This window comes from Herpailurus yagouaroundi, unplaced genomic scaffold (assembly GCF_014898765.1).
Source record: "Herpailurus yagouaroundi ecotype Mexico unplaced genomic scaffold, PumYag 100, whole genome shotgun sequence".
Lineage (NCBI taxonomy): Eukaryota > Metazoa > Chordata > Mammalia > Carnivora > Felidae > Herpailurus > Herpailurus yagouaroundi.
In genome coordinates this window covers 54569655-54593921 of record NW_024412391.1, presented here as the reverse complement: position 1 = coordinate 54593921, position 24267 = coordinate 54569655, and the positions used below count along the sequence as shown (strand labels likewise).

Genomic DNA, 24267 nt, shown 5'->3' with positions numbered 1-24267 from the left:
ACCCACAAAATTGTGAGCAAATTAAATACTGGTTATTGGTTGAAGCCACTAAGATTTTTAAGTGCATTATTACATACAAAAAGCTAACTGATACAAAATTGATAGGGAACTTTAAAAAAAAAAAGGCAAAGATTAAAATTGTGTGTTGGGGGGAGGGGGGACGCCTAGGTGGCTAAGTCCATTAAGCATCCGACTTCGGCTCAGGTCATGATCTCACAGTTCATGAGTTTGAGCTACGCATTGGGCTCTGTGCTGACAGCTTGGAACCTGGAGCCTGCTTTGGATTGTGTGTGTCTCTCTCTCTGCCCCTCCCCTGCTTGCACTCTGTCTCTCAAACATAAAGATTAAAAAAGATTTTTTAAAAAGTGTGTATATAATTTTGCATATAATTGCACATCACTCTTTATCAGGAATGGCAACTCATGAAGAAAACGAAATATCCAAAATACCTTCAAAATTCTCAGGCCAAATTTATAGAATTGCTTCTAAAATGAAATTATTCTAAACCAAAGGTGAAACCTCTGCTTTATAATCAAATAACCACAGATAACCACAGCTATCTCTGGAATACTAAGAAGAGAACCTTGACTTTTCTCTTGACTAAGAGAGTAGTACTGAATCCCATTATTTCGGTAGCTTGGAAGCAAATCCTCATTCGTTTCCTCTATGTATCATATAAAACATGGTTTCTTTTTATTGAATTCACTCTCTGTATAAATACATTAACCTGTAATTCCTTCCCTCCTTTATCTGTTCCCAGTTTTAAAAAAAAATGGGGGGAAAAAAAGATGTCTGATAATGCAGATTTTGGATTCTCCTCTCCTGTGTGCCAAATGTTATACACTTATGGAGGGAACCTTGTATGTGAAGTTCAAGAGAAGGAGAATTTTGTGCTTCACAATGTAGGCACTAGTCATAATATTTAATAAAATATAAACTGCCAATAAATAAAACCACATAAAAGTGTTTCTCTCTATATTTCCACTACCCAGAAATATCCCACCAAAAGATGAAGCACAGAAATTAGCAGAAAGAAAGCAGATGATTTAAGAAATTGGATAAAATAACTTGCTCTCCTAAGATAGTATTCATTTGTCCACACCCTGTTGGTATTTCTTTGGTTCCAATGGGATCCCTAGAGGAGGTGCACACAGTGAAAGAGGAAATGAGACTCTAGTCCTGGGAGTGCCAATCATAACTGCACTGTCCACAAAGTTGTTTGGATTTGCCTTTCAGGAATGTTTTTCTAAAGATTAGCAACTGTTGACCATCAGTAGGCTAGATTCTCCCAGGGCAAATCAGAATCCATAAAAAGAATGCACTGGAAGCACTACTGGAGCAAATAAAATTCAAGAGAGAACCTAAAATTTAACTAATTAAACAGTATTTTTTAGGTTTTATCAACTGAGGTTGACAGATCGTTAATAATTTCAGCGTTTTCTGAGTTGATGTCAGAATTTCTGGATTTTTGAGGCCAACCAATATAATTTCAAAAGTAGTTGGGAAATATTTACCAATAATCTGCATGCCCTTGCCCCCATCATGTCCCAGCCCCCTTGAACTTAAGTGGAACCACTGATGATTTCCGGGCCTTAGAGTATAAATGGAAGTGACATGGGTCATTTCCAGGTGAAAACATTTAAAGGTCAATGCATGAACTTCCAACTCTTTCTTACCTCCTGTGGTTAGTAAGGACACCACATGTCGAGATGCCAGAGAGTCAGACTGGGTCTGTGAGTGATAGTTTGTAATGTTGGACTTGTAAGTATGGACAGCGAGCAAATAGTGAACATTTTTGTTATGTCACTGAGGTTTGGGGGTTAATGTGTTATGGTAACAAACGTAGCAAACCCTGTCCTGAGCAATAGAGGAAACTAACATGGGGTTGCAAGCTTTCTACTATACCAAATAAGGAGATTTTAAAATTTAAGCAAACAAAATTGCTCACTATATGCCATCATTATATACAAGAAATAGTATTTTAAAAACAATTACAGAATAAAGAATAATTCCTTAAACTGAATAGATATAGTTTTCCTAAAAACACTGCCATTTTATCCTTAATTTTGTCATTTAGCTGGGCCCAAATATCATGGAATAGAACACCTGTCTTCCATATGGTATTTAAGAACCACAAATCTAGATATTTCAAAAATGGCAAGAGAAGATTGTTGATTCAATGCAATTAAAAATACCATAATCACAACAATATCCAACTTTACCTGTCTTTCAGTGAGATCCAAATTCACTGCTATCTCATATCGCCTCAGTCTGGTCAGGTAATTATGATGGGCAAACTCTGCTTCAAGTTCTCTGATTTGCTCTTTGGTAAAAGCTGTCCGTTCCTTCCTGGGTTTGCTATTGACTTCTGACTTATAATTTCCTTCCTGGGAATCTGAAAAAAAGAAAAAAAGTAAGAAAGAAGTAGATTTGCTTCATTCATTCAAATGCATTCAATCACAACATTCATACCAGAAGCATTTACTGAGTAACTCCTTTTTTCAGGTACTGTTAGAAATGGGAAAAATACAGCAAAGATAGTTAAGACTGATCTCACAACAGGATAAGACACACTTCTTATTTTTCAATCTACGCTCATGTGACTCACAGCCTAAATTCCAAAATATGAACAAAAAACTTAATTGCTCTTAATATGTTATTATAATGAAAAGAGCAATATATAAAATAAACCATTTCTAGGAAATAATTTTAGATATAAATTTATGTCTAATAAGTTGTTTAACATATATACAGTTGGGATCTAAGTACGATTAAATTTTGTAATTCCTAAAAAAAGTGTTGACTTAGTTTATGAACATTTAAGCAATTTAAATGTTTAGCAACTGGACCATAAAAGTCAGTTCAAGCTCAAAGCATACATATGAATGTGTTCTACTGATCTTTTAATTTCCATTTAAGTTCAGCCTCTTCAAGTACAATAGCATTGCTATTCTTGAATATTGTACAATAAATATTCCAATGTGGAGTCTATAAATAAAATTGTGTTCATATAACTCAAAATATGCAAAGCTTGTTAATGTTTTTTCATCATATATGAGATAAACATAAGATGCACAACACCTAACAAAAGCTATCCAAACACCAAATCTTATAATGCCATGTAGAAATAATAATAATTTAGGGTGTATTATTCCATGTTTCTTCCTAGGAGTTTAAGACATAATTAACATATAGTATTTCACTTATCCTCATCATATCCCTGAGATGTATGTTAGAAGACACTCTTAATATACCGAAGAACAGATTGTGTGCCTATAATGCAAAAAAATTCCACGTGTTTAAACAAATAACAGGTAATTGAACCAGCTCTAGTGATTCATGTTGAATCTATCTTCAGGAAATAGCAACATAACAAGGTAAAGTGGTGTGTTTGTGCTCCCTTAAAAATCACTTCAGTTCTCTATTTTTGAGCATGTACACACAAATTGTGATGTCTTTCTCAGGTGGAAGTACAACGAACTCTTCTTGAGCACAAATGAGACAATATAGGAAAATGATGGTTAATCAAAGATTACAAAGAGTGACATTTTATTTTTTAAATTGACAAATGTAATATGGTATACTTTAGGAAAGATCTTTTTGGTTAACATTCAAGGGCAAGAAACATTTGTTTCTTCATTCAATGATGCTTAAATATGCTAAGTACTATGTGCATTTACATGTATGTAGTTAAATATGTTAAGTACTATATATATTATTAGCATTTAATACTAATTTAATATAATATACATATGTCAGTGTTCTTTTCTGTCTGTCTGGAAAGTCCAACCGAAGTCAAGAATTCCCTGCATAGTGGGAATCCGCTAGACAAGGTGCTCTAATGTGAACAGTTTAGTTCTGATTCTTTCTAGAATCTTGTTTGGCCAGATGTAAAGCTGTGTAGATCCAATAATAGCAGCAGCTACAGAAAGCCTGCATCAAAATATTGGGACACTGGCCATTACTTTGCTTCTGAGGGATCACAGAGTATGATTCACTGATGCAGTGGTGCAGTCAGAAGTTCCTCGGATTTCAGTGACCACATTTCTGGGCTTACCCCTGTGTGGACACTTACTCCTGTGTTGACTGGTTCCTTACCTTGGCAGAGAAGGTAGGGCTTTATCCAAGGCAAAAATGGTTTGTGACATGTCATATACATGTTGTACTTTAGAGTAAGCCACTAAGATCATATATAACTTATGTAATAGATGATGTGTCAGCTCTCAGGTAGGCCGTGTGCACACAGTGCCAACTTACCTGAATCAAAGTGGAACCTGAAGTCCATCACCCCCCCCACTCTTTTTTTTTTTTTTTTTTTTGCTATAGATTTACCAATCTCTTCATCTTTGGAGCATTTAGCTATTCTGTGTGAGTAAATCTTCTAGATAACTGAATTCTTTTAATTTAATTTTTCCATTGGCTGTCCTGACAGACTGGAAACCCAGTCACAGCCTAGAATATTCAGAAGTCCCTCGCACAGGATCTATGTTCTCACGTGAATCAAAAGTTTTATTGCCAATTTGGAACCATACTCAGTCTAAAATCTGAAGCTGATTATTCTTTATATGGGGACAATACTCTTATCCTTTCAGTAAAGCAACTCTGGAAACTGACAGCAAAGTCAGAACATTTTTTCTCCTGAGCATTTCAATTTGAATGATTCATGGTTAACACAGTCCCTTACATAAGCATGAATGAACAAATGCACAATGAGGAAAGCCTACTAATTTATATTTATTTTTGAAATACTTTAACTTTTGTAGTATTCAAAAGTGCTTAAACACCAACACACACACACACACACACACACACACACACACACACACACAAATTAAAAGCACACAAAATTTGGGCCAATGCTTGTTACGAATGGTCACTTGAGTAGATCTATATACATGCCCATTCTAACTAGAAATATACAACAGGAGGTTTATATATCCAGTGACTGAATTTAAACAAAAGTCTGGCTATAATTCAACATTTAAATCCAAAAGCAATTTATTGAATGCTTGAATTCCAAACCAAAGTAGCTCATAGTAAAATCCAGTGACTAAAACAATGTGAACTGTGCATACTTAAATTTACCATAATCACACATGGAATAATTATACTGTAACTAACATGATAAAGAGTGGGTGTGTGCTTCCTTAATTCATCACCTAAGAGAGAGAATGCCAATGTAATTGAGGCAGCACCAACATCAATTAATTCGGTGGACACTTTCATCTGTGTATCTGTGTTTCTGTTGTGGTTTTCACCAGGTTTGCTCCCACTTTTTCTGTGCTATTGAAAACATGCTCCTTGGGACTATATTCTGGACTTGTATTTACTATACCTTTGATTAATTTTTTTTTCTTGCACTTCCTGAAGCCCATCATTTGCTGACCCTAAGGCTTCTACTACTGTCACCTGACTGGCTTTTCTTTGGTGGAAAATGGGTGGGAGACTTGGACAAGGCTTTTGGCAAATTGCACACCAGCTTCCATCTGTTTCCCAGCTGTTTCAACTGAGGCAAAAATCTCTCCTTTTTCTTCAACCTCCTATATCCAATGCCAAATGGTAGGTGTTGGGGGTGGGGGGGTGGGATCTGGAAACTGCCTTACTTTCTTCCCTACAACCACAAACAAAATGTCACCATCTGTACAGTATATTCCAATGTAAAATATTACAATTGTTGTTTCTCGTCTCAGATACTTTAATGCACATGTGGGTGCACTCTCACACTCCCTCGCTGCTTGGAGGAAATGTTGACTTATGTGTTCAGGTAGAGCTGGCGGTCCCAGTTCCCTAACCTTTTGCTCCCTGGGACTATGCTAATGGAAGAAGTCTGCAATACTTCCGTGGAGGATAAAAATTGCCCTCCAAGGATCATTTCTGTCTAGCATTTAGAACTTCTCCACATGTGACTTTTTATTTCCCCTAGTACAAGGGGATGCCAAAAGATAATAATGTTTTATTGAAGACAAGTAATGTAAGGGCTTGGTCTGTTCAGTAGTGGCACAGAATGCTTTTTAGCAAAAGAGAAATATTAAAGTATGATTGAGTATATTTTTTTGGCTACCCTGGGTAAGCTTATTAACTTGTTTAAATGAAGAACATAATTTACCTATGTCTGTAAAATATCAAAATGTAAAGGAATGTCTCTATAGCTTAGACTACAATGAATATTTGTTTCATATTCTGAAGGAAGAATGAATTCTAAGCCACAGCCTATTTTAGTCCTTTGCAACTTCTCGTATCAATGTTTTGTTTTCTATTCAAAATGACAGATATTCATTTATTATTAACAAAGCTGCACAAATAGTTGGCACAGGAAGCTATAATTATCTTTACATGGGCATAAGGATTGTGGATGGAGATGGGGAAATTTATAGAATAATCCTATTGATGCTAGTAATTTTCACATTTAAATGAGAAATAGACTTCCTTATGGTAAATTATCCAACTTGCCACTCCAGCTTCTGAATGGGTAAGAATTTCAACCTTTCCATATTTCTTTTTCCAGAGTAAACAACCTTCCTCAGGGGTTCTTAAATCCACTTGCCTATCTACGATCCACTCTCCAGATTTGAGAACCATAGCCTTAGTGAGTTACTATTACTAATGAATGTGTCTGTTATACACTGAGATGTTACAGGAAAAACAGGATTGAAAACCATTATACTAAATCCACAATAGAAATATGCACTGAAAACATCCACTATTTCTCGCGCCTTTGATGTGAAAAACATACAGCTATAATAACAGCTTCTTTTTACTTACAAAGCAAACCCAAATTTCAAAGATTAAAAAAAAGGAATTTCCATTTTTTAGTTTAGTAACAGCAAAAGTAATGTAATAGTTGTATTCAACATGCAAAAATAATTCTATGGGTTGGACCAGTGATTGTCAACTGGTTGATGTACTTTTTCATCATCCAGCCTTCCTGCTCACTGCCTCTTTGATTATTGATGGGATTGTCTAATATGCTCTCAGGGATGAAGAAAGTCAGATAAATCCCAGTTTAGTGAAACTGAAGATATATTCATTTTTTATTATATCTGTATATCCAACTATATGTTTTGAATAAATAATTTAGAGCATACCTTGCTTATTTCTGTTAAAGGCATTTAGATTCTTACTTGGTGGGCTATATTGAAAGATTCACTGTGTATAGCTAAAAATTTTATGTAATAGAATAGTTACTATTATGTAATAGTAAATCTTAGTTTACAGATTTGACTGTCTCCCATTACACTTCAGCTTATTTTTATACAACTAATTCTTAAAATGAGATTAATAAAAATTAGCATACATGATTGTGTCAGTATTTATCAATAGCTGCTTATATCAGCAAATATTACAATAGTAACTTATTATACAATCATGCTATATTATGTAATGACATAAAGGAGAAAATAAAGATGTAAGATACTTTATAAAATATATATATTTTTAGGTCACATTTTAAAATGAGAGAGATAGAGACATAGAGACCTAATAATAGCACAGGGCTGTTCCTAAATTGGTCCCAATTTAATAATTTAGTGCAAGTATGGACGTGAATAATTTGAAAACATAGATCTCATAATTTGCATGAAGAAAATATTCAGGTTACTAAAGTCATCCACAACATATATGTAGATGGTTCCCCAAAGTAGGTAATGATCTTCCTTGGCATTGTGTTCCATTCCTAGAATAAACTTACAAATGTAACAAAGTCCTCCTCTTTGCTTCCTCTCTCCTTTATAATTTTGAGATAATGGCAGTTACAGGAATTTTAGCCAATTTAAAAGAGTTCCCTAGTTTTCATTCTTTTTTATGGCTGAGTAATATTCTATTTTATATATATCCCATATTTTTATGGGATATATATAATTTTATTATCTATTTTATATATATCCCATACCTTTATGGGATATATATAATTATCCCATACCTTTATTCATCTATGGATGGACATTTGGGTTGCTTCCATATATTGCCTATTGTAAACAGTACTGCAATAAACATAGGGGTGTATAGACCTTTTTGAACTGGTGTTCTTATTTTCTTTGGGTAAGTACCCAGTAGTGAAATTATTGGATCATTGGTCATTTTGTTTTTAATTTTTTGAAGAACCTCCATACTGTTTTGCAACAATGTGGATGGACCTAGAGGGTATAAGGCTAAGTGAAATAAATCAGAGAAAGAAAAATACCATATGATTTCACTCATATATGGAATATAAAAACAAAACAAATTACAAAGAAAAAAAGTCAAACAAACAAACAAAAACCAGACTGTTATATATAGAGAACAAATTGGAGGTTACCAGAGGGGAGTTGGGTGGGGGTAAGGGGAAAGTGGGTAAAGGGGATTAAGGGTACACTTATCTTGATGAGCACTGAGGAATGTATAGAATTGTTGAATCATTATATTGTACACCTGAAACACTTATGTATTTGTATGTGTTGTGTGTTGATAGTACTTGAATAAAAAAAATCATTAAAAAAATAAAAGTTACCTATGTAAAAACTTCTAATGTTTATTTATTTTTGAGAAAGAGAGAGAGACAGAGCACGAGGGGGAGAGGGGCAGCGAGAGAGGGAGACACAGAATGTGAAGCAGGCTCCAGCCTTTGAGCTGTCAGCACAGAGCCCAACACGGGGCTCAAACCCATGAACCATGAGATCATGACCTAAGTCGAAGCTGGACGTTTAACTGACTAAGCCACACAGGTGCCCTAAAAGTTATCTATTTAATAATTCATTTCAATTTCTTACTTTTTGTGCTCATCAATATATGAATCCATTTTTACCTTACAGCCTCTTCTTAGCAGAGTTCCTTTGTTTTTAAACAGTGACATGTTAACAATTGATTTTAATTTCATTACCTTGCCCGTCTTATTTTTTATTTACTATGTAGTTTTTTCTTATAGTAAGAAGATGTCAGCCTTATGGTTCTTCCTCTGTGACATAAATACAAAATAAAATACACAAACTAACAAGTTTTTATGAAATTAACATAATTAATATTGTACAATTCCACATATATTTAATAAAATAGTAATTTTGATTGAAATGTAAAAAGAAGCCAAAGACACACAAAATAGGAATACAATGCAATTTCCTTCAGTCAAATTTAGCAAAGTCTTAGCTCTCACTACCAAGTTCAAAGTATTTCATACAAAGACAACACCAGCATATGTCTTCCGGGTAACTGTAAACTTCTTCAATCTTGCTAGATGCTTCTAGTATTAGAAACTGGTTACAGATGCCCAGAATTGACTTTATGCTTCTTGTGGTATCCCAGAGAGAAAACATAAACTACCAAAATATCATGGCCATCTGTCCAACAAAACAAGGCACACGTACATGTTTGAATTGTGCCTGCTAGCAAAGGAGTTCACAACAATCACCATTCGCACCTCCAGTGGAATCCCTAGTGAAAAGCTGATGACATACAGCATTCCATTATATTTTCCTGATTATATTAATTTAAAGAATGCACCCTTCCTCTGAGGTCTCATCAAACGATCTTTATTCTTTTTCTCCAAGGCTTATTACCACATGCTGTCACTACACGGATCCTTTATCTCCTCAACTAGAATATAAATCTATGATGCATACTACTGTTCTCATTTATTCAGTAATTGAAGGCAAATATAAAGACAATCTGGGGTGCCTGGGTGGTTCAGTTGGTTAAGCATCCGACACTTGATTTCAGCTTGGGTCATGATCTCCTGGTTCATTAGTTTGAGCCCCACATTGGACTCTGTGTTGGCAGTGCAGAGACTGCTTGGAATTCTCTCTCTCAGTCTCTCTCTCTCTCTCTCTCTCTCTCTCTCTCTCTCTCTTCCACCACCCTGCTCATGCTTTCTCTTAAATAAACTTAAATTAGAAAGAAGTATATAAAGATAATATTGGCATTCACATTTACATCGTAATACATACAGACACACTAGACAAGGTCATGAAGAGGATGCATACCTCCATATACGCCCCCCTCCATTTACCTTCCATTCAGTAAAAATGTCAGGAAATGGCATGGAGTTACATGGTGTTGAAGAATACAAAGGGAGAAACTCTTTTCAGAAATTAGAGGCAAGAAGTAACTTGGCAGTGCCAGAGGAATCGTGACACATCTAATTGACAACTGTCAACAGGGCAAAAAGTCCTGAGATCTCTTATGACTTCAGAAAACACCATATAGCTTTTGCAGTGAGGTACCAACAATTCAGTACCAATTCTGCTAGCAGCTTGGTAAGTTCCTTGGGACATGTAGCAGGAGAACTTCCAAAAAAGGTTTATTTGTGTGTGTGTTTGATTTTGTTTTGTTTTTATTGTGGAAGACAAGCCTACATCTTCTAAGAGTATGAGGGTTTGTTTTTTGCTATGATTCTGAGCCTTTTTTGTCCAGTCACCACAGTGACTCTAATACATTTTTAGAGAAGTAAGTCTTATAAGTGATTGAGCTTGTTTTTATCTTTAAATCTCCTTTGCTTCTCTGAACTCTAGACTCCAGCTAATCTAAGATTAAGAAGTGTGCTTTATTAATCTTCATATTCCCAGTACTAAGCACCTAATTCTGAATCTCTGCTGGATCTTTGATTTTCACACTTTGGTTGTGGATTATGATTCCAGTCATAACCCTAAAGGGTTTTGTTCTGTTATTAGAATTTAAATCACCTTTATCTTAAAAAAAGAGAAAGCATCACAGCAATACTACTTATATTAACTTCTTAAAGCACTTACTACCTCAATTAATAGTAGATAAACATGAGAAATATCACTTTCATTTTGTATCTATAATATCTCTAAACATGTTCAGGTAGAAAAGTACCAAATCAGTGTCACTATTGTAAAATTTAAAACCAAGGAGACTGAATATTACACAAGTGAAGGAACAGACTTCACACAGATTATAGCTACAACCCCCAGCACTATTGATTGATATGTTGGACTGGATAATTCTTATTACATTTATGTCCAGTGAAATATGCACATATTCAAGATGAATGGGTGGTGATAGCTAGCCTGGGCACTGTGGGATGTTTAGCAGCATTCAGGTTTGTACTCAGGATATGTCTATAGCAACCCTCAAGCCCATTTTAGCATTGTTCAATACTATATAGGACTTCAGTTCAACTAAAAATCCAGATAAACAGGGGCATGTAGGTGGCTTGGTTGCTTACGTGTTCAACTTTTGATTTCAGTTCAGGTCATGATCTCAGGGTCCTGAGATCAAGCTCTGCATCCAGTGAGATTGAGCCCTGTGTCAGGCTCTTTGGGATCAGATTGGGATTCTCTCTCTCCCTCTCTTTCCACCCCTACCCTGCTCATGTTTTTTCTCTCTCTCTCAAAACACTTTAAAAAAAAATAAATAAATCTTTTTTTGCCATTTTCCTAAGCTATACTTCTAGAAATGTGTCAACAGATTTCAGAAGAGTATTATGTTTTTATAATACATCAAAGCATAGTTAATACTAGTTTAATTATTCTATTAAATATGTTTAGTTAATTAATAAATTTGGATTTAATGAATACATCTTGATTTAATATGCATGAATTTTAGAATTTGAATAGATTCTTACAAATCATCTATTTGTAAACCTGCTCTATTTATAGGTGAGAAAAATGAGACTCAGGGTGACTAAAGGATCATTGAAGGTCTCATAGTGTCACACAATGTTTCTAGGCCTCACGTGTCAACTGTAAAAATAGACATAAGTACATTTTCAGAACTCCCTAAATACCCTTTGCATACTGCATGGCCTTTTCAAAAAACAAAGATTTGAGAAATACCACCCTTTAATTGTGATACTAAATAAGGCTATGAAACCTAAATCTACACAGAGTCTTTATTACCCAAGATGCCAAATGAACAGATGTTAAGAGCATAGCATAGTCTTTGCCACTAATCTGCTTATTCAGTCACTAAACTTCCTTTTCTCTCATCTTTAACAAATAATTAAAGTGTAGGGGATTAAATTAAGTAAATCAGTTAGCACAGTGCCCACACATTGCAGGCACTCAATACTCAGTTGCAAGTTCTAGCCATTCTCAAGGAAGGACCCTAACATTGTACTCCAGGACTTCAGTAATTGACAGTGATAGGTTGATAGAATGAGGATTTGGAAAGTTCGGTTTTTTTTAACTGTAGGAAAATTTTGTTCTGAAAACAGAACTCAACCTAAAACCTACTAAGTTTAGAATTTACATAGTAACCAGCAAACTTCTATTTTACACTGAAAATTAATGAAGACCTTAACATATCCGTGTCACTTTTGATTGTCTACAAATGAAATAAGCAAGGTTTAATTATGATTTTCCAATGAAACTGGTGAAGTAACAGTTTATAAGGCTCAGAGGGATCAATGTCTAAATTTCTGCTCAGGGGGATTTAATAAACAAATAAACCCACTCTCTTAAACACTGTGCACATATTTATTTATTTGGAAATATTTTCTCCTAATAATTTTCTTCATATAGAGGGTTTGAGAAGTAAATCACTTAGTTATTATTAACCTCAGAAATAATCATATTAGAAGATTAAATGCAAATAATTTACAAATTGATTTTGCTTTAATTTCATAGTAAAAAGGAAACAAAGATAATAAATAAAGGGCTCCGGGGTGGCTGAGTCAGTTAAGCATTTGACTCTCGATTGTGGCTCAGGTCATGATATCACGGTAGTGAGATTGAGCCCCATATGGGACTCCATGCTGGGCATGGAGCCTGCTTAAGATATTCTCTCTCTCTCTCTCTCTTTCTCCCCCACCCCTACTCATGTGTGTTCTCTCTCTCTCTCTCTCTCTCTCTCTCTCTGTCTGTCTCTCAAATAGATAAATAATATATAAAAGTAATAAAATAAAAACAATCATAAAATCCCAACCAACTAGGGATTCTGGCCCATACACTAAGCAGCAGTTAGTTTCCTTTTGAAGGCTGTTGTTAGAGTTAAAAGCTTTGTGATCTGTTTCTCTAGCGCAGCTGTACCAGAAATAAGGAAAACAGTCTTGGGTGACTCATGTGCACTGAAGTCAATTTGTGATTATTTTTGTAAAGGGATTTTCCCAACAGGAAGAAGTGTAAGACTTTAGAACTTACATTTATGGAACACTCTTTAAATATCCTCCACAAATAGAATTCTGTTCACAGTGACTAAGGAATATGTGCTTTCTATTAAACAAACAAATAAATAAATAAACAAATAAACAATCAGAACTCTGTTATTAAATCAACGGCTTGTGATTTGATAGTTTGCCCAAATAATAAAGATCAATCTAATGTGAGTATATTTGGGCATAGTATGAAAATGACAAACACGTGCTGATGGATCTCAAAATGTACAAGTCATATTACCCTTTTTCTTTTCATCATTGTTACTACCACTTACCACATATATATTTTGAGTTGGGAAAAACTGCATTAAATTTACTTGAAAAAAGTCTAAAGCATGATATCTGAGTATGGGGATAAAATGATAATTGAAAAGGATTTTTGAGGAGAAAATGTTTAGAAACAGTCAGCCTAGGGGCACCTGGGTGGCTCAGTCAGTTAAGCGTCTGACTTCAGCTCAGGTCACGATCTCACCACAGTTTGTGGGTTTGAGCCCCGCGTCAGGCTTTGTGCTGACAGCTCAGAGCCTGGAGCCTGCTTCTGATTCTGTGTCTCCCTCTCTCTCGCTGCCCCTCCCCCACTCACACTCTGTCTCTGTCTCTCTCAAAAAATAAACATTAAAAAAATTAAAATTAAAAAAAAAAAGAAACTGTTGGCCTATGCTATAAAGAATATGTAAGCAAAGGTGGTTGGTGGCAGAGACCAGTGAAGCCTGAATGGTGGCAAGAGTCTAAAACATTATGAATAACAGAGGAAAAGATGAGGGGCACCTGGGTGGCTCAGTTAAGCCACCAACTCTTGATTTGTGCTCAGGTCATGATCTCATGGTTCCCAGGTTCGAGCCCTACATTGGGCTCTGCACTGATGGCACAGAGCCTGCTTGGGAGTTTTCTCTCTCTCCCTCTGCCCTACCCCACTTGCCATCTCTCTTTCTCTCTCTAAAAATAAATAAACATTTAAAAAAAGAGAGAGAGTAAAAGATGAGGTCTCCATTTAGTTAATAAATATTATTCTGAGAGATGAAGGAAGAGGTTGATGTCAGAGAGACTGATTCTAGAGTTTATTTCTTGGGCAAAGAAAAGTGTGAATGATAATTGAGTCTGAAATCTGCCTGTCTATGGAGACAGGGGTATTAGCAATTGACAATATTGTTGAACGGTGAGGCTCAATAATAAAGTATGATTTACATAACAATTTATGCTATAATCCACCTTTGAAGCAGGTATCCACAGCCTATACTCTATGTTGAGAGTGGTGTGCTATATATATGGCACACCACTATATATATATATATATATAGTATATATATAAATAATATATATAATCATATAAATATAAATTATATTTATATTTAAATATATGTTTATATTTATACAAATTATATGTGTAATTATATAAATTATATAAATATAATTATTTATAATTAGGTAATATAATTATTATAAATATATAATTACATATACTCTATATAAATTATATATAATTATATAAATATAAATTATATTTATATTTAAATATATATTTATATAAATTATATTCATAATTATATAAATTATATAAATATAATTATATATATGTAATTTCATGTGTCATGTGCTATCAAATTAATCAGTCCAACATCGTACCAATCCTAAAGTAGCTTACAATCAAGGTGAGAATAAAAGCTAAAGATCAATTCTAAATATAAATCCACAAATAATTATAAGTAGATATTTGGGATATAACATCACAGCAGCTGTTTATTACAATTTAATGTTTGGTGGTGTATAACCTGTGTTTTTGTCAGATCATTTTGTGGGAAATACCTAAATAATATCATTATTACTAAATTTCATGGGAGGGACAATTATAAAAAGATACACATATATATTTGTATATATTACAGATTCTAATCGTCTACCCATGAAGCCTTCCTTCAATCCTACATATGGTACAAAAACATTCTGTAAATCCTTAAGAATTGCTACACAGGAAAATTCTAAGAGAAATTTTTGAAAAGTCTTACATGCAATTATACATTTGACATAGAAACCCAAGAATTTAAATGCAATTATCTATACATCCATAATATTTTACATCAAATTGAGGCATTCCATCAAAACTCATGATTTAATAATTTTTTCACATGTCATAGATCACAGCCTATAGCTTTTGAAATGTTTCAAAAGCTTATGAGAATTAGATATTAAATGGCATTTAGTATTCCACTACACTGTGGAGGGAAAGGGGCTAGAAATATCAATACTTTTGTTGTACTTAACACCTGAGAGTCAACACCTGTGTTCTACAGAAGGCATGTACAATTTATCCTAAAATGTAATTTTCCAACACACACACACACACACACACACACACACACACACACACAGCATATCCTCTGCTTATCTCGTAATAATTTCCAATGAGTAGAAAAAAATCTTAGTATATATATTTTAAAGTTTTGCATTGATTAAACAGAATTATTATTACAATTAAAGCTGTATCAGTTTACAGCTTTACATACTGCTTAAAACTTCTACATATTCGGAAGGGAAGCATGACCACGGGAAAAGTAGCAGGAGCTTTAAGCCAGCCAACTGGAGTTAGAAATCCACTGTTGCTACTTACTAACTGTGTGGTCTTCTGAAATTCAGATTCCCCATTTACAGAACCCACATGGAGTTGTTATAAAGAGAAAAATTAGGGAATTTAAAGTGTGTATATCTAAGATGTAGTACCAATTCAATAATATACACCTATTTTTAATAATATTATTAAACTAAAGATGTATCATGAATCAGACTTAATTAACTGAAATTTTTACTAAATCACATTTATTAGTCTTTTAATTTTATTTGAATCACTTAACTGTCATTTCACACCTAGCCTTTACTGAAATACATCTTGATGTGTTTTTTAAAAATGAAATTGATTTTAAAAAGGAGGTGGTTTTATTTTTTTAGCTCTTTCTACCAATACATATTTTAAAAGACCCAGCTGTGCTCATAATTTCTTTGGCCAATCAGCAAGGTTTAATTATGTTTCCTATAAAAAAATAAATGGGTTTTGCAAGTCTGTATGATTTTATTTCTTTCATATTTTCTTTTTACAGCTTTGTTACTAAAAAGTGAAGTCAAAATTAAAGTACGTTTTTTGTTCTAAGCATAATTAAATGGCACTATCTTTTATTTTCAAAGTAAGCCAAATAAAAAAATGTATGTTTGTATGTGTGTAAGGGTATATGTATATATATTTATATTCTAAACATTTAAAATCTTTGATTTTATGTAATCACTATTGGTCACATATGCATGTAGTCAAATTCATACACATTTCTGGTACATATATAAAACATTTGTAGATTTTGAAATTTTTTACCACTTGTGCAATATTTCAGTCCCAATTGTGTACTGGTAGGTAGTGAAAAATGTCAGGTTTATACAAGTTGCCACTTTCCATGATGCAAATATTATCACCTTAATGAATTTTAAGGTGATGTCAACTGTCATCTCAAACTTCCTGAAAATTTAACAACTGACTCCTGAAAGTCCCTACTAAAGTAACTCCTACTAAAAAGGCCCCAGCACAACATAACACCTTACTATTTCACAAACTCAATTATGGTATTCAGAAACTATCATAAAATCATGAAGAGCAATGTCTACAGTAATAAAGTCTTAGAAAAAAAAGATTGATCAGGTTAAGAGTATATGCCTAGCTAATTTGGAATGGACCTCAATGACTAGACAATAGTATTTAAAGCAGTATTCTAAAGTTCATCTATAAAACTGACAACAATTTTCTATGATTCATTAATAACCCTTAATGCTGTGTTGACCTGATAATCAATTCAACAAAATGGGTAAATCACAGAGGTTATGCTCATGTTACTGTGGGCAAAGAAAGGCTAGGAGTTACCTAAATAAGTGAAAAAGGTTTCTTTTTAACCTTATGCAACACACAGTAAACCACCACTAATCATAGATTATTGGGGTATCCAGCAATAATCACCACATGTAAGTGTTTTGTTGTTTAAATGAAATAATAACTGTGCCAAACCAAAAGCATAGTAAAAAATACATCATGAAGAAAAGGACCACCCTTCACTTATCCAAATACTGGAAACTAAAAGCATAGACATAGTCTCATACCAGTGAAAAGAAACTCCAAACTTCCCACAACTGCAATAATATTTTTCTTTTAATGGAAATTGGAATTATTTTCTCTCGAAAATATTTCTACATTGAAATTACTTCAGGAACTTATAACTTAAAACAAAGGAAAATGTAAAAAATTGTCTGGAAAAAGACAATAGAGTACCTGAACTACTGGGACCTTCAACAAAGAAAGAAAACATTTCTCAGATGGTCTCTGGACTATCATGCTATTTAAAGTACTATACAATGTAATTAAAATATAAAAAGCACCTGGTCTCTAGCAAGAAGTTGGCTTACAAATAGTAAACAAAAGGAAAATTGCACAGAAACATAAATAACATTCTGAGGAGTGTGTATGAGTCTTTTTGTTTCACATGCATTTAAGTGTATGCATATGGATATGTATATGCGGCAGTACTAAGGTGGGGGGGGAGTTTTCCTATTTTTAAGCTTACATTTCATTACAACACCAGGGAATCTTCTATAATGGGCACTTACTATGAAATATTGGAAATTAAAAATATTGTGGTTATAATTAAGTTCCATATTCATTGCCCCACAATAAATGTTAATTAATCTACACTAAAACCCTAAGTTTTCTGGCGATGGCTATGGAAATGAAAATGCCAACAACAGTCTTGGCATAAAACCTCAGTGCTCATCCCTATTCATTTACCCAACAATTGTAATTCTTTATTCTCAGTTTATTTCCAGCCTCGTAGATTTCTTACGTGGAGAAGTGAGATAATACACATAAAGGTACTTCATAAACTTCCCCATAAAGAAATAGTTTTACCATAGACAAAGTTTCTAAAGCATTTTGAGATCTATTTTTACAACATAATTGTATTTTTTTTTCTTCCCAGACCTCCACTAAAGTGATACTGGCTTTCTATTAACTATCTCGCAACCTATACATTTACCTCTTTCCACTCTGGAATACACTATTTCGCAACTGAAGAAGAGGTTGTCTTTGTAACACAGAAAAGTCTTAAACGTGAGTTTGATAAAGTATATCAAACTCAGTAAAATCCATGCTATTAAAAATCTGGGCTAGTAGGAATACTGTATTTAAGTGATTATGTTTTAAATGCTTGTTATATTACAAACAGGTCTCTATCACGTACTTAGTTGGCTATAAAGCAATGTCTTATTAAAAGTATTCCATGGAACATGAGGAGGTTTACATAATGAAAAGAGAAAGCTCTATAATTCATATTTGTATTTAGTCACCAATTTGAGAAGAGCTCTAGTATTTTGCACTTAAATAAATCACATTGATCTAAAATTAAAATCTGAAGTATGAAAGAATTATGATTTAGTCAATCTGTATTAAACTTTCTGCTCTAAGATAATAACTGATTTAAATAAGTGTTTCTCTTTACTCGTAGCTCATTATCCTCAAGGTACTATATAGAATGCTGTTCATATGTCAAAAAGTATTTGCCACACAAAATGAAATTTGGCTGCATATTTTATGTTTATATACACGTGGGTACGCACCAAGAAACAAATATAACAAATATATTTGCTATATGTTAAACCATTATTAAACCTTATACTTTACCTAAGGTTTATAAATAAGACTCAAATATTAGAAAAATTCCTTAATTTATGTATTTCAATAGTTCTATGAGAAGGAAGTTTTTAATAACATAACCTGAGGTCTTTTCTGACTGTTATTATACTCTAAAAGCATCAAATGAGGTTTTTGTTGAGAAGAAGAAATCAACACACAATTCCCACAATCCTATAATACTTAAACATGCATAAAATGAGTGTTGGAAGAACACTGTCAATGCTCATTTTCACCAATAATCCAGGTTTGCTTCATGAAGTCACCATAACATTAACTCAGTGAGGTCTCTGTGCTTTCCACATTAAAATGGTAAGACATTTCCAGACATATGGCTCAAAGATATGTTTTAGTAAATGCTATAACTAAATTCAACAAGCACCAAGATTCTGCTTGTTATGCAAAAGTCTACTTTGATGGTTTGATTTCTTTGCCTTCTCATATTACACCATTTCCTTCCCTTAGTAATTGTATGCATTAGCATAGCAAAATCTCAAGGATCATGATCTAGGTTCTAAAATGTAAAGACAGGAAGCTCAATTTTATGGAACATGAAACTAAAGCTGCTGTGAACAGTTATTATATCCTAGTGGCAACTCTACAAAACTGAAACTTTATAATTGTTTATAATAGCCAACAACAACAAATCACAAAAAGTGTATTATGGTACTTCACATAAAATTGCTGGAACATAATTTCTCATTTTAAAAGATAAGCATTTAGTAAAACAATAAAACTTTTAAAAGTTAATGAACTTCACTTTCTCTAGGATTACCATGTATGCATTAGCTCATCTTCTTACAGAGATATAACTTCAGAATTCCAGTTTACTTTCAAACTCTTCCATTTGCAAACCCTGTTTTGGAGAGCTCATACAACAAACTCAAATAATGGAAACATAATAATCTCTAAAGAGTTTCCTTTATTCACTCATTGAAGTGGGAAAATCTAGACTTCAAAACGCTAGATATTAACATGTTGACCCTATCATGCCAGTGATATTCCCACAGCATTCAAATTCATCCTATGGCACGTATTTTTGAAATTAAATTAATACATATTGGAAAACAAATATCAAGAATAAGCAAGCTTTGTCTTTTTTTGTATTTAAAATGTCTTTAAGATTTAGTATAGTATTGGCTTCTTTGAATTATTATTATTAGCCATATGAATAATAAATGTTTACAGATAAAAAAAGTATGGCTACTTTAAAAGATAAGACTTCATTAGCATTACTTCACTGAATAACAAGACAAAATTTAAACCATATAATCATGATATAGGAGAACACTTTCTTCTTCTGGAAAAATGTAGTGACACATAAAAAAAATAATTTTATGCTGTTGTGGATGAGGAAAAAACCCCAGGAAAGTGGGGATCACATCACACAGTAAATAAATGACAGATTTCACTTGGAAATTTCAAGATGGCTCTCTTTTTGGAAGCTGTATAATCATTGCTGGGATATAGAGGAAAGGATAGCAGGCCAGAGATGGGGATCTGGATCCTTTATTGTTACCATTAAAATCTTACATAAAACTGTCTCCACATTCCATAAAAATGCCATAGTGCTTCAGGAAAAATATAGACCTGAGACAATAGTTTATTTTGGCTTGAACTAAAGTTCCAGAACTGAAGAGTTACTGCCAAGAAATAGGAACCAGCTTTGAGAAAAATTTAACTGACCCAGGATGCAGCGAAAGTGCTGCAGCATTAATACCCTGGTGCTTCAAGATCTGAATCAAGGGTCCTTTGTTAAGAACCATGCAACATAATTAATCATCCAGAGGAAGTAAAGAGCTTTGAGGTTGGAGTCTAGTTACCCAGGGAATTCCCTTTTCCTCTGGCACCCACTTGCCAGGACAACTATAAAATAGGAGCAGAAATGTCTCACTCTGTAAATGATTAATATAGCTGATTTACATGAAATTAAGTTGTTCACTAGCTAAGCCACAGTTGACCTGGGTTCCAGGGAGGCCCTCCCACAACTCCCTGAATAACCAAAGCAAATCATCTCTGGGCTGCCCCATCTCTGCTCCCCTTACTCTTCCCTCTCAAAATGGGGAATTCTCCAAAGATTGCTTCCATAAAGAATTTCCATATCTAAAAGTTCACAATTTTCAAGTTGTCAATTACCATATGAATTCCACTCAACAAATACTTATTGAATACGTATAAACAAATTGGTAAGTAATATAACATGTAACTTCATTAAGAAGCTTATAAAAATTGTGTGTGTGTGTGTGAGTGTGTGTGTGTGTGTGTGTGTGTGTGTGTGTGTGTGTGTGTGTTTGGTGAAAATGTCAGAGATTTTTTTAATTCAAAAATAGCTCAAAACTTTAAAACTTCATGTCAGAAGAGAGATACAAACACCTATGGATAATCAAATAAGGGGAGAAAAATCACATATAATTGAAGAATCATGAAAAGTTTCATGAGCAGATTACACTTACAGTAGTTCTGAAAGAAAAGGTACAACTTCTACAATGGGAGATAGCAAAAGATGGCTTCCCAGGTGACTGGGAAAATAAGAACAAAATCTAAGGTCAGAGACTGAGTAATGGGTACAGAAAACATTAGGTACCTGTTGCACAAAGTACAGATGGGAGATATGATGGGGAAGATAGGCTGAAGCCATGTGGTGCCTTAAATGACAGACTGAGGGAATTATGTTTTTAAGAAGAAAAAAATGCTGTGTCACAGTGGTAAGGAAGAGATAGATCAAGATAGATCAGAACACTGCTGCAGACAATTTATCTGGAACACAGGGCAGGGCCTTAGTTCAGGAGAGAGCTTGAAATCCCATGGAAAAGTCAAACAGAAGACCTTCAAATTTAGACAGCACTATAGAGATTAAAGGGTGGAATGGACATGTATATTTTTCAAAACCATTCATCCTAAACTCTCAAAGTTGTTAAGCAGGTAAGCCTAAAGCTACAGATCAAAGGTTTCAAAAATCTACACGGAAGAAGGAGTGGAGGGCTCTCACCAGCCCCACCCTTGTAACTGCCCACTGGACATTCTCATATAGTTGTCCTGCCGCCCCTGTAAGGTAACCAATTTTGTGTTAAATTCTTCCCTCAAACTAAACTAGCTTCTTTTTCCAACCTGTAATCCTTGATGGGTTTTGATTTTTTCCACTTTTCTCCATCCCCCACAACCTATTAGTCACAATGTTCTGTGTAATTTTCCTTTGAGATGGGAAACAACACCTGAATCAGATTTGGCATCTTGTACTAAGATTGCTACAATAACCGCCTAGCCCAGTGCACACTTGTTTCCTGCTTTCTAGGTATGTCAGAATTTGCTTTTATGCTGCCTTTTAAAAGTAAGTTCCTATTGTATCAAGGAAGGTGTCATATACCAAAATGATGCTGGTCTCATTACTGTATCTCAAGAATATCTCAAACCAATTCCATCTCCTGCAAACACAATTATTTATAAAATGTACACTGAGTGCTTCCCATGTGCCATAATTGTGCAGGGTACTGAGGGGACACAAAGTGGAGTAAGAAATCATCTTTGCCCATAAGGATTCACAGTGTTGGGGAGGGAGAGGAAGCAGGAGACAGACAAAGAAAGGGAGGGGGAGAAAAAGGAGAAGAAAGAGAAGGAGGAGGAGGAGAAAAAGGGGAAGAGGAGGAGAAGGAAGAGATAGAGACACACACACAAAAAAACATGGATTCCAATTATTCTTTTCTTTGTACTTTCCTGTGCTTAGAAATTTGAAATATAAAATCAAATTGACTAAAAAAAAAAATAAGACAATACAATGAAGAAAATGCTAATACAACAGAGGGATTTCCACTGTGGTTTGAGAAGAGAACAGAAGCTCTCACTGCCTGATTTTAGCTAAGAAGAAATACCACATAAGGCAAATGTAAGCCAGAATATGGAAATGGAGAAGAGTTCTCCCATAAGAGAAACTGGGAATTGCATTAAGATCAGAGTGAACAGAGGACTTCATAGAGCACCTGGGATGTACTGGGAAAATTGCGTATCTCAAAGTGCTAGAAACAAGGATGTGGGGAAAGAGGGGAGAGGAGGCCAGGACAAGCCTATGAGAACGTTTGATTTTTATGTTGAGTGTTTTCTCTTGATAATAGGAAGCCACTGATGGTTTCAAAACAGGGAGTAAAGGATTGATTATTTAATGTCTAATTTTTTATTATAAAAATCTTCATGTTACTATCCAGGGTAGTTAAAGGCAGGGATCATTCAATACATCATCACCAGTAACAGTGTACAATAGGCACTGAACAAAAACCAACCAATTAATTCTAGCATAATCTTGATAGTCAAAGATGATAAGCTACTGTTTCTGGTAAAGTTCCAATTCAGTATCATTTCTAATCTCTAAAAACAGGGAACTTTTTAAAGAATATAATAATTCTACAGTGTTCTTAATGTTGGCATAATAATAATAATAGCTAATTCCTAAGTAAGTGCTTATTATATGCCAGGCTTTATTCTAAGCACCTGCATTTAATGACTCAAGTAATATCTCATTTCAATAGTAAGGAAACTAAGGCAGAGAGATATTCACTAACACATGCAAAGTCATAAGGTCAGCAAGGAACAGAGCTAGGCTTTAATCCTTAGAAGTCCTCAAAAGCTGTGCTCTTAATCATTGCAGAAGACAATATTGCCCAAGTATTCTATTTTTAACCCATATCAAAAGACACCCTACTAAAGAAATGCAAAATAAGGAGAAAAGACCACGGTGAGTAACATTTAATGGCTTGTACCTTCCCAATCTAAAAACTTTAAAGCCATACATGATTTCAAAATTCTCAAGGTCTTCAATTACACAGGTAACTACATCATTAATAGACCTACATGATTACTTGGTAATTTTGCTCCCCCAACGTAAGATCGCTGGACATTAGCAAATATATCTTGGGAAGAAGGAATAATCTAAAACCTACCCAGTGATTAACACATCTTCTTCTTCTCAGCCCTAGATTCTACCAACAAGGAATCTAAACAGCCTGCAAAGTACCATCTATAATAGTGTGATATTACTATTGTATATAATGATAGGACATCAGATGTCAACTGCTTTGAACCTATGGGCATCTCAGCAATAAATTAATTTTCTTTTGACTTTTCTGAAAATTTGTTTTCAAGTGTAATTATTTTATTATCATTCTGCTTAGAAAAAACTATGTTAGGTGAACTAGCTGTGAGTAGGCTATTCAATGGATGTCTTTTTAGAATACTGTCACAGAGTATAAAACTATGTAATTACCCATGTTTCCTGAATACGCACACTTAATTAATTTATAACATTTTCAACAAAACATATATGACATAACACATGGACCATATCTTATGACATTTGTAAACAATGGTCATGTAAGCAGATCTTCTACTCTCAGCCAAAAGAAATTGTTCCTTCTTATTATTAGATATTAGTGCTTTCAAATAAAGCAGCACTAATGTCTCCACATGGGAAGAGAAAATATTTACC

The 24267-nt window shown here is 34.1% G+C and overlaps 1 protein-coding gene across 1 annotated transcript in view; it reads right to left on the bottom strand.

Annotated features, from left to right (window-relative positions):
• Positions 1–24267, bottom strand: part of MEOX2 (mesenchyme homeobox 2) — a 66157-nt gene that overhangs the window by 15467 nt on the left and 26423 nt on the right. The window contains exon 2 of the mRNA XM_040472527.1: positions 2223–2395. Within this exon, the coding sequence (XP_040328461.1) occupies positions 2223–2395 (173 nt within the window). The remainder of the gene's footprint in view (positions 1–2222; positions 2396–24267) is intronic.